The sequence below is a fragment of the Notolabrus celidotus genome, chromosome 21 (genome assembly GCF_009762535.1).
Source record: "Notolabrus celidotus isolate fNotCel1 chromosome 21, fNotCel1.pri, whole genome shotgun sequence".
NCBI classification, from domain to species: domain Eukaryota; kingdom Metazoa; phylum Chordata; class Actinopteri; order Labriformes; family Labridae; genus Notolabrus; species Notolabrus celidotus.
In genome coordinates, this window is record NC_048292.1 from 10750105 (window position 1) to 10762831 (window position 12727).

A 12727-nucleotide genomic window follows, 5' to 3' on the forward strand; every position below is an offset into this window, starting at 1 on the left:
GCGAGTAAGATTGCACCTCAGTCAACTGTCTATCCAATTATCAAGAACTTCAAGGAGAGAGGTTCAATTGTTGCCAAACAGGCTCCAGGGCGCCCAAGAAAGTCCAGCAAGCGCCAGGACCGTCTCCTGAAGGTGTTACAGCTGCTATCTTAAAACATTAAGATTTTGGGCCCTTGGCCAGGAAACTCCCCAGATCTTAATCCCATTGAGAACTTGTGGTCAATCCTCAAGAGGCGGGTGGACAATCAAAAACCCACAAATTCTGACAAACTCCAAGCATTGATTATGCAAGAATGGACTGCCATCAGTCAGGATTTGGTCCAGAAGTTGATTGACAGCATGCCAGGGAGAATTGCAGAGGTCTTGAAAAAGAAGGGTCAACACTGCAAATATTGACTTATTGCATGAATTCTGTGTAATTCTCAATAAAAGCTTTTGATACTTATGAAATGCTTCTAATTGTATTTCATTATACCATAGAAACATCTGACAAAAACACCTAAAAACCCTGAAGCAGCAGACTTTGTGAAAATGTAATATTTGTGTCATTCTCAAAACTTTTGGCCATGACTGTACACTTAGATCGACACTAATGTTTGGACTGGACTTAAAATAAGCTTATCTACTTAATAAAAATGACTCCATCTGCAATGATTGATGTCCCATTCTCCTCCTGGTTTTACAACAAACGGGCTGAGCTGACAGGGATCCCCTGAGTACAATACACTTACTTTTGACAAGTGCTTCATACAACCCCACTTCAAATAAACGATCCATCCCTTTGAAAACTCTCAATGCCCGCACCTTCGTCTGCAAAGTGTTAACTTAATGGTAAGGACCTTAAGTGGTCCTGAGATTAGGCTGGATCAGAACTGTATCCATAGTAAGGGTCTGTTTGTTTATGGCAGCGTTCCTCTATAGAGAAATAGCAGACTGAAGATTGCACAAGATTAGATGCTTGGGTTTGGTGATGGGGGACAGGAGATTGGCATCTGATGATCTGAAGAGGCGAGATGGGGAGTGACGTTTGAGGAGGTCGGTCAGGTATGAGGGGGCAACGTTATTGAGGGCTTTGTAGGTGATGAGCAGGATCTTGAAGTGGATTCGGTGCTGTATGGGGAGCCAGTGGAGGTGCTGAAGGATTGGTGTGATGTGGTCTCGGGAGAGGGAGTGGGTAAGCAACCGGGCAGCAGAATTCAGGACATATTGTAGTTTTTTTAGGTCAATAAATAAGCAGTGTTATACTGTTCAGAAAGGATATCTGTACACATTTAGAGAGCCTTATGACTAATAGATTATTGTATGTAATGTCTGGGATAAACCACTTAGACCCAGACTAAAATACCCCACAACTTGATTATTCACCCAAAAATGTCCAACATAAATTCAGGGTACCCAGAGGATGAATCCTTCTAACCATATCCTCCTCTGACCACTCCTCTAAAATCAATTTGAAGGTGGCATTTATGGTTTCTAGTGAAATGTCATGACAATTATTGCCATGCCATGATATTTGATACTAGAATCCACGCTCCCCACAAGATGAAACATTACATTGATGGTTCCTTTACATATATTGCCGCCACCAGGTATACACTTTCAATTTCTCAAATACTCTGGTTTATGAATGTTCCTTCAAATTAACTCACTTCATGTTTAGATCTAATAAGAAAGACATGCTTACTTGGACACTAATATTCTCAGTACTAGTACTGGCAGAACAGAGTGAATGAATGAGTTTCAACAACTTGATAATCCAATGTGTAACAGCTGAAAAAACTGTGCATTGTTAATTAACTATAATAGCACCAAGTATCATGATAACAAGAACCTTCAGAGTTTACTCTATTATTCGATTGAAAACGTTGAAGTAGTAAGAGAATTAGCACTGTGTTTAGAAAAAATTTGGTTCCATCTTGTAGGTGGGGGATGTGAGCTGATGAAATTAGCCTACAGGGGATGATTTAAGATTCACTTTTGAAGCTAATGAGAATAAAAAAAGAAGCCTCGGGCCGCTGAGTCTCCAAGCTCTGAGCTAGATGTGTTTAACCCTGTGAAAACTGTCCCAGGGCCAAGACTGTAAATAAGGATGTGCTCTGAGTCAGCTATCCTGGTTAAACAACTCTGTGCTGTCATGTAACCGTCAGCTATAAATACCTGCTGCAGCCAGGAGAGCGTGGACCGAAATATACAAGACGTCAGCAGAGTGTTTGTGACATCAAGCCAAAGAAATTTGATTTGATGTCACTACTGCGCTTGCATACCAGGAAATGAGAACCACTCCAGCGCGCGTCAGATTCTACTAAATACACACAAATCTTGTGTGGGTGTGAAGGAAGCCTGTGGGTCTTTGTAACCAGGTGCTGCCTCACTCAAACAATTTGTAACAAGCTCTCAAAATCATCAGGAAATCAACTCAGTCAGGAGGCGTCTCATTTTAAATGAATCCAACAGAGAACACTTTGTTTTACAGCACCATAAAATCCCAGTGCATCGAGGAGATGGGATTATTGGAAGGTCATGTTGCATGATACAATGTTTATGGCTTGGACATAATTGCTTTATATCGATCCAGCTGTAAGAAGCCAATTAGGAGCACCAGTCTCAGTAACAGCTGTCATATTAATGACCATACAGTAGATTACAACCGTTCATTCGGTGAAGAGCCTGCTAAAACGCAGCACAGTTAATGCCAATTCAAAGGAAGCATTGTGTCATTTTAACAACAAGGTCCACTTCTTCCAATGTTCCATCCTATGAAAAACAACCTTGGATACATGTTGGCTATCACAGACTTTGTGTTTTATCATCTGTGCTGCAGGCGCCTGTTCCAACACCAACATTCATCCACTTCTGCCGCTGTGAAGCACTTTTCTATTCACCTTGAAGTCACACAGTTCAGTTTGTGTAATCATATGCCTGAGGCTACTAATGTAGAGATCAGAACTTGCCACAAAACCTAACCTAACCTGCCTCCAATACTTCTTGTCAAAAGAACAGGACATCAAACTGGAACACATTAATCACAGCTAGTACATGTTATGCTTTGAGGTTATTTCAACCTAACTTTAAAACAGAGTCTATTTTTACGTTTGAACCATAGACTGTATAAAATACGGACGTAGTATCCGTGACGTCACCCATCTGTTTCTAAAGCGCTGTTTTGAGGCCGATCGTCGGTGGGAGTCATATTGCTGCTGTCGAGTGATTATGAGGTAGAGGCGGGCTTTAAGCCTCCTAGCCAACAGCTACAGTGTTCCCACCTGTCAATCAAGTCAGCTGTGTCTCTCATTGCAAGACTCGTAATCTCAACATCTTTGAAATTGCCACGTTACAAAACAATTCACCCCCCGTACAGTGTGTGCCGATCGAGAAATTAGCTATCCAGACTACACTCGTCTTTTGTACCAGGCTGTAAACATGTTTATTTCTGCTGTAAAGATTGACTTTTTTGAATTGGTGTGTATGTGGTTTCAGGTACTTTCGGAGCCAGCCTCAAGTGGATCCTCCATGAACTGCAGTTTTTAGCACTTCTGCATTGGACTCATATTTTTAGACCGGAGGTTGCCGCTTGGTTTGAAATGGTAAAAGGTCAGTGAAATGTACTTATATAGTGCTTTTCTAGTCATCTGACCACTCAAAGCCCTTTCACCCTACATCACAATCACCGATCCAAGCACACATTCATGCACTGATGGCAAAGGATCCAATGTAAAGTGCCTACTAGTATTAACTGATCCTATTCATACGCTTATGCCACTCAGAGTTCAGTGTCTTGCCCTAGGACACTTTGACATGTGGACTATAGGAGCCGAGGTCAAACCACCAAGCTTTCAATTGAAAGTCGATTAAACATTCCCATCCATCCACACATGTGGACACTACCTACATAAGAAAGTAACCGAAGGTGGACCATTGTCATTACTTCTTGGTATATCTATTATAATGCTGCTGTTACTGACAAATATAAGAGGAAACTTAATAAGATGTTAACTTTCTGTGCCAGAAAGTGTATTCTTTTAAACTGGATCACAGATAGGGTCCCTTCCAAGATACAATGGCAGAGAGTTATACTTGAATATGTCCCACTGGACTACTTAACCTGCAAACCACATTCCAGAGACGATGTTTTCCATAGAACATGGGAACCCTTCCTGGTATATATTGGGCTAAATGTTTCCACTATTCTTACAAGAGGCTTTGTGCTATAGACACAACTTTTTACTATCATCATCATTATTATTTTTTATTCTATATATTCCCTTATTCTCTTTTCCTCTATTTTTGCACCTCTACAATGTACATTGTGACGCCTGTATTAACTTAACTTGAATGTTAACCATGATATATATGTGAGCCAAGTGTATATGTTTTGTTTGTTAAAAAAACCTAATAAATATATTTCTAAAAAAAAAGAAAAAGAAAGTAACTTTCAGTTTATCCAATGTTGATCTAAACACATCCATCTTTTGATTAATTTTACGCCAATTAAATGAAATCAAACGTTAAAGTCAGAAAAGGCCCCTTCAGAAACAACACTGGTGATGTCATCAAAGTTGCCTTGACTAGGACTTGGACACAACCCACTTATGCAGTTTTGAAGAAGACTGGGCCTCATTCACCAACATCTTGTTAATATTGTTTCGTTTGAAATTTGTTCTGATGAATGCCATATCCTTGTAAGTTTGAAGCTTATGCTTGATGTTCTCAATTAGCATCGATACACGCCCCTTTATTGCCCATATAAGGGCATGAGACTGCAGGGATGTGTCCACATAGAAATGGCACCCAATCAAATAGAGAATCAGAGAGTGTTACAATGCACAAAATTTGTTTTTGTGTTTTAAGTTGCGCAAGTAGTTGATATAAAAACATTGGTGGCATCACTCCATCGAAGAGGGCTGGCAGCTTTGTAGTCAGAGAAGGATGCTCACCAGATGAAGGGAAATAAAAACAAGTTTGATCTTAAAAGAGTTTATCTTATGCTCGTAATTCAACATTTCGCATAATTTAACATTTCAGACCCAACATTGCATGATGAAATAGAAGATAACATTTAAATCATGTATTTATGAATTTTTTTCCAGAATATAAAAGTGCCAGATGAAGGAAAAAACATGCTGTTCAATAATTTAGCACTGACATTTCAGCGCCCAGATGTACATGGAGTGTTCTTAGATTATGTTCTTAGCTAAGAACCAATCTTACAAACTCAAATCTCTCATTGTGTTCGACAAAGAGATAAGAAACCAATCTGTGCAACTGTTAAAAACAGAGAAAAGAAGCAAATCCCTTCTATTCAGAAAATGTTGCAGATTTTTCTTCTACTTTCTTGAAAACAACTTAAAGGATTAAGTTCATTGTCTACAATAAGTGGTTGTGTGTTTTCTATTAAGTGATTCAATGCTATATCAGCTTTATTTTCAAGAAGTAACAATATAATGGTTAGAAAACACATGGGGTCTCACTTGGAATGGCTGAAACTAATAAATCTTGCTTGATAAATTATTTAACACTGATTAAGCTGATGACAATGTCTTCACATAAATCAATGCACCATCCGTCTGGTGAAGAGCACACTGTCAACGCGGGGGCTCAAATGTCCCTGAAACTGAAGTGACAGCTCTTTACATCCCAAACTGACATGTTTCTTTAATTCCTGTCAGCAGAAACACATTCAACCCAGCCTCTTCCCATCTCTCTTTCTCTCTGTGCTTCTCCTGCTCGCTCTCCCTCTCCATCATTTTCTCACCCAGTCCCCCTCTCACTCTCTCCCCTCCTCTCTCTGCCGCCAGCTGATAACGAGAGCCGTCCTCGCTCCAAACTGGCACAGCTTTCCTTGGTGTGCAAACACCGGGCATGATGTCAAGGAAGGCCACCGCCACCCCCACTCCCACCGACATATGCCACATAGACGAGAGATGGCTGCAACACAACTGACAATTTATGTACATGACTGGCTCACATATGAGGCTAACTTAGCAGACAGACCAGCCCAGTTCTTGTGCAGTGGCCGGAGGGCATCAACATAAACACATGGCTCTGACGTTAAGTGCTTTCAACGTCCGTATCAGTCACACCACCACCACCCCCAAGACCATCAAGAACCCCTCGTCCTAGAATCAAATAGCGTAAAGATGAGTATGCTCCAATTCCTTTGAAACCATTCAATGTGCTCACACAAAACCCACATGTTATTGACTGGATTGTGTGCCTGGACGACAGCTTTAACTTCTCTGATGTTTCTGGAGCTGAGGAGCTCAGGAATGAAAACACATCTTCTTCTAATTTTTTCATGAGGGGATGAATTAAAGCTGCATGGCTGTTCGAGGGGCGCTGTCAGACTGTACGCGCTGCTGTCATGTTTGGAAACGGAGAGAAGACTCACGGTCTATTTTTTTAGAAGGTGGATTACTTTAAATCTGTCAGGAAACTACAGCTGTGTGAACATGTCGGCTTCTTTGATTGGATAAAGGAAATATTGCAAGCATCTAATGATCATCAACCATAAAAATGTCAAAAAATACATAAACCATTTACTCAACTGTAGCTAATTGGTCCATTCATCTTCACTGATCAATAGATACGACACCAGCTACTGTTATGAGAATCTATACATCTTTTCAGTCATTTTTTCAAGCAGGAATGTCAAACAAATTATGATTCAAGGATGCCAATTGAGAAGACTTGCTGTTTTTATTTGTTATATGATGTTGTAGCACTTCCAAGGGCTTGAACAGCTGATTTGGTAAAACAAACGTTAAAAATGTCAATTTAAAAGGGCAAATCTTATTTTTTCATGTGTGTTACAGTCTAAATGAATGATCCCAGAAAAGATTCTTCTACTACAAGAGATATTTTGGGGGGTTTTTCACCCAAACTACAACCAGGCCACTTTGTGTTCCACTCTATTTTAGTTTAAATGCACTACATGCTTAAAGCTGTTTTAAAAAAAGGGGAAAATGTGCATTATATTGCAAGAGATCAAAGTGACGTCTTATGTAAGTCTATTAAACCACATTACCATGACATACAATGACTACTCTTGACATTTTGTAGGATCAACAATCGTCACTTATCAATAGATAAGACACCAGCTACTGTTATGAGAATCTATAAATATTTTCAGTCATTTTTTCAGTCATTTTAATGTCAAACAAATTATGATTCAAGGATGCTGCAGAAGAAGCAGAAGACTTGCTGCTTTTGTTTGTGATATGATGTTGTAGCACTTTCAAGGGCTTGAACAGCTGATTTGGTAAAACAAAAAACATAAAAATGTCAATTTAAAAGGGCAAATTTTGCTTTTTCATCTGTGTTACATTCAAAATGAATGATCACAGCAAAGATTATTCTACTACAAGAGATAATTTGCGTTTTTTTTTCACCCAAACTACAATCAGGCCACTTTGTGTTCCACTGTATTGTAGTTCAGATGCACTACATGCTTAAACCAAATTATGATTCAAGGATGCCAATTGAGAAGACTTGCTGCTTTTCTGTGTGATATGATGTTGTAGCACTTTCAAGTGCTAGAACAGCTGATTTGGTTAAACAAAAAACATAAAAATGTCAATTTAAAAGGGCAAATTCTATTTTTTCATGTGTGTTACATTCAAAATGAATAATAACAGAAAATATTTTTCAACTACAAGACATAATTAGTTGTTTTTTTTCACTCAAACTACACCCAGGCCACTTTGTGTTCCACTGTATTGTAGTTTAGATGCACTACATGCTTAATATTGTTTAAAAAAGGGGGGGGAAATGTGCTTTATATTGGAAGACATCAAAGTGAAGTCTTATGTAAGTCTATTAAACCACATTACCATGACATACAATGACTGCTCTTGACATTTTGTAGCCATGGATCAACGATTTGGCTGGTTTGATTTTAGTGAGCATAACAGCTATTTCAAGGGCACAAGCCAAAGTCACCCATGAGGGGTTAGGATATTATAGCTTCTGGGAGGATTGATCACCTAAAGACAGGTAAAACCCACATCTATAATATTTAGATGAATGTGTGGTAGTGGTGGTGGTGGTGTGGTCCTACCAGCAGCAGTCACATTTCCCCACCTGCATTCTGCACGTTGAGCACCGCTGCAGGATTACTGCTGGGTTATTTATAGGAGCCGGTTGCCAAAATAACACCTCGCTGTCTGCCTGCCTGTCTGTCTGCATGCATGCTCCCGAGTCAAGACAGCGGGCTCAATGCATAGAAAGGACATTCAGCTGGTCCGAATGCTCCCCCAGCAACAATACACACACACAAGCACAGATACGGACATACACACACACCCCCAGTGAGCGCGCTCCTACACTATAAGCTTCAGCAGCAGCAGACTGTACACAGAACACCGCTGCGATTTACCTCCGACTCCTTCTGCTGATCCTTGAACACATCTTTCCCTTTCGGCTTCTGCCTGTCTCCGTTATCGATAAGGTTATTAATGATAGGTACCTCCATGTCCTCCGCCTGCATCTTTCTGTGTCGGGGTGGCTCACTTCCTCCTCCGTGGGTAGTGCATAGCGGTCCGGTGGAGAGCTGAGAGTGTACCGCACCAGTAGGAGCACCGGCTCCGGAGCCCAAGTTGAAGATCTCCTCCTCCTCCTCCTCCTCCTGCTGCCCTTACTCCCCCGGTTTGTTTGGTTCGCTGTCCATGCGCACACCAGGAGGGCGGGGTTTGAGAGTCAACATGACAGTGGAGGACATATAATATCTGAATCTCAAAATAGTAGACTACACATACTTGAGAGGGATAAACAAACACAAACAGGAAAATAACATTATAGCCAGAAGAATAAAAAGACACACAAAAAAATGCATAAAAAGCAATAAGTACTGTTCGACATCAGCAAATGTGTTAATGCAGCTATTATTTTCTCTAATATCTCTACTTGTATTTGTTTAACATTGTCTTAGGTTAACAGGATTTTTGTACTTTTAAAAAAAATATAATCATATGTGCATTGTTAATGCCCCTATAAAAAAGGCGCTCATATATGTATCTGTTACTATTATTGTATAATTCTGTGAATGTTCATTTTAAAAATAATAATAAAAAAACATACATTTTTAAAAATAAACATCTTATAAATTATTGCTAAATATAAAAAATAAATAAATAAATAAATAAAAATGATAAAAAAAAAAACCATTAAGTAGGCTCAAGTTGTTTATATTTTAATGAATTTAGAGTGAAATAAAGCTGCAGGATATTTGCTTCCTGTGAATGGATTTTAATTGAATCGAATTGAAGGAATTGAATCTACGGAAGAGGATTAGGGCCACTGAAAAACAAAAAAAAATTTAAGGTCAAATTCTTTTTTAATTGTTATTCTGAGAAAAAAGTCAGAATTCTGAGAAAAAAGTCAGAATTCTGACTCTAATCTCAGAGTTCTGACTTTATTCTCAGAATTCTGACTTTAATCTCAGAATAATAATTAAAAAAAAAAATTTGACCTTAATTATTTATTTTTTTTCAGTGGCCCTAATCCTCTTCTGTATAAATCACTTAAAATGCCTACCAAAATATAATTTATTACAACAGTAAACTATTCTTTTCTTGAAACTTGACTCCTGTCAACCAGACTAATAATATTGCTCTGCTAGCTAAGATAAGATAAGATTAACTTTATTGTCCCCAGGGGGAAATTTGTGGTGGAAATAAGTGCTGTGCTGCTCACAATCAATACATTCATTCATCATACCAATATACAATAACATGCCGACTGTCAAAAATAAAAAAGCATGTCACTGTGGCATACAATGACAAAAAATACCAATAATACAATAAATACCAATAAGATACCAGTGTGCAAAAGCAATGTCATATTAACATTAGTGCAGAGTAAGTGAACCCTCATACTCATACAAGAGCATTATGTTAGTGCAGATTGTTTGTTGAGTAGAGTGATGGAAGTAGGGAGGAAGGAGAGCTTGAAGCGATTACTATTATATCTGCACTCTTGCAATAATTCATATTCTAGATAAAGAACATGAGAAGAGTCCTTCAAAATTTGAGAAGAGTCCTTTGGTTGTCAATCAAAAAATGAATTTTTTTTGGGGTGAATTTTTAAAGTAATGAACATTTTAGCTAAACTCAATACTAAAATAAAAACTAACGTGTATAGGAATTTCAAAAGAAGAGAAAACTACTGTAACAGTGTGATAGACTGCCATCTGACCTCCTAGCCATAACTAGCTAAAGTGCTGCCACTGGGCTTTGATACCTATTTGAAGCTAATGTTAATTAATTACTTTTTTTTTAATATTGCCTTTTTCTTAGGATATTTTGATGGATACCTTATAAAATAGACATATGGTTGGTCTATCTCAATAAAAGCCAAATGTGCCAGGTTTTAGCTGTGTAGGTAAACATAGTTAGTGGATGTTAGAAAGATATCATGCTTTGGCTAATTATGCTTCTAGCCAGCTGTGTCAAACTTAATTAACATAAAACAAGATTTTCTCCTTGGTAACAAAATATCCAGATATACAAACTGCTGTCAGAGAAAGGGTTCAAGCAGTTCATGCCCCTGCATGCTAATTTGTTACTCCCCATTAAATGTTACATGTAGGTTGATGAGGGCCCCCCTTGCGGTCGCTTCACCTCCTGTCAACCGCCCTTCAGAAAAGCAAGTAAATTATTGATATGTGGAGATGGGGGTTGGTATGTAGGCTGCAGAACAGTCCTACCTACCAACACCCAACACACACACACACACTCAAACCCCTGACTGTGAAAACCACTTAAGATGACATGATTGGATTGTACAATTGAATTTAGTCATGAGGTTCTGGGGGGAATGTGACCACATGGCCGGGCAGCAGGGGGTGTTTGAGGGGGCAAGTTCATGATTAAATAATCATTCAGTGGTGATCAAATCAATTTAGACTAAAGTCTAACTAAGCTATAAAATCAAGCAGATAATGCAAAAACACATCATCATTCTGGTTGGTATTAACCTATTCAATGATAAATGTATAATTGCAGGGCCAGCCCCTGGCAAAGACAGTATAGGCAAATGCTAGAGATGCCGCCCATCCATAGGGGGTGCCGCTAAATGAGTGAGGAAGAAAATGTGAAGATAAAAGGAAGAACAATATTGTTTTCTCTAATTAGATTTTGGATTAAATTGCTGAATGGTGCCAGTAAACATTTAAAAGCTTGTGATTAACTTTTGGTTTTAAAAATAATGGTATACAAAGCAGTTTTTAAAGTCTATAAGTGTTCATTATTTACCTGTGTTTGTTTGTTTTTCTTATCTTTACACTTTGGAAGCTGTTAGCTTAATTAGATAGAAAATGTAGGGTAGGCTTAAATAAGCATTTTGATTCTGCCTTTTCAGTCATCACTTAATACACGACTGTTGCTTTGTTTAAAATGTCTGTACTGTGAAAATGATTGTGTTATATAATGACTGAATACATTCTACTACTATTACATGATGCATTTTGAAATTGTATATTTTTTTTCCTGCTAAATATCAAGTCTTATTACCATTTTGTTAATGTTCTTTAAGAGGTCATTTATATTTTAAAACAAAGGAAACCTGTAAAACATAAAGCTGGATGTCAGTTGTCTTTAAGTGTCTATTTGATGTGATTGTTGGAGTTATAACACAAGGGGCACCAGCTGAAATCTTGCCTAGGGCACCAAGTCGGTTGGGGCCGGCTCTGCATAAATGTATGAGTAAAACAAATGGACATCAACAAGGGACCCTAGGAAGAGTAGCTGCTGTGTTAGTGGCAGCTAATGGGGATCTGAATAAAGGAATAAAAGGTTAACATTTGCATTAGGTTAAGACTTTAAAAAATATTAATTCCTGCATTAAGCTTGGTAATTTGAAATTGCATAGGTAGCTATAAGTAATAGTTTCCAACGATCACAGAAATAAACTTAAACACATCTTTTAAACTCTACTTCATGAAAAATGTAGCTAATTCATGTTGTTTTCACAGATTTTATTCTACATTTTTTATATATTTTTTATGAAGTGATGTTGATAAATTAACACTACACCTCTTCTGTCAAATGCTGCCCAGATTTTTATGCTGCATTTAGTTGGTTTGGAAGGCATATATTGCCTAACATGAACTTTAAAAAGGGTCAATTTGACCCGCAACTTAACAGGAGGGTTAAGGTATGATTTTATTTCATGATGTCCTGCTCTACATGTGTCTAACTACCCATTTAACCAGTGATGCTGATTTGTGCGTCAAGAATAAATTAAGGCTCACAGCCAGCTTCTGAAGCCAGAGATGTCTCTGTCCGATGGCAACTGGCTCAGATGAGCTCACTGTGGCTGTGACAGACCTCAGCAGCTGCACACGAGCCCCCTTTCCCCCCCCCCCCCCCCCCCCCCCCCCCCCCTCCCCAACACACACAAATACAACCACTCAGAAATCAATCCCTTATAAAAAACAGACTGGAATAACATACCAAACAGCTACATGAGGACACGGCAGGTATAGTTGCTTAGCAGTGTTAGGAGAAGTCAAGGAGATGCACACAAGATGGCTACAATTTTTACATCTTTATTCATTAAGATTACAGAATGTTTTAAATTATTGCTCATCATCTACAATTATCACTTGCAATATTTAAACATAGGGTTTATTTTTCTTTATTAGACAACTTAAAACATGTTTGAGATTTTTGCCAGTTTGCACTGTATGAGGATTTACAACAATAAATACAGGAGTCGAGTCTTCTTTTAC

General features: G+C 38.5%; 1 protein-coding gene across 5 annotated transcripts in view; it reads right to left on the reverse strand.

Moving 5' to 3' along the window:
* strip2 (striatin interacting protein 2) overlaps positions 1–8869 on the reverse strand; it is a 56246-nt gene extending 47377 nt beyond the window's left edge. Inside the window, exons 1-2 of one of the 5 annotated variants that reach the window (XM_034673821.1) lie at positions 8754–8869; positions 8375–8657 (exon numbers count right to left, since the gene is read on the reverse strand). In XM_034673821.1, coding sequence (XP_034529712.1) covers positions 8375–8485 — 111 coding nt within the window. In that variant the 5' untranslated portion in view covers positions 8486–8657; positions 8754–8869. Of the gene's footprint in view, positions 1–8374 lie in introns of all 5 variants that reach the window. The other 4 variants (XM_034673820.1, XM_034673822.1, XM_034673823.1 and 1 more) reach the window with 4 other exon arrangements.
* Between the last annotated feature and the right edge of the window lie 3858 nt (positions 8870–12727).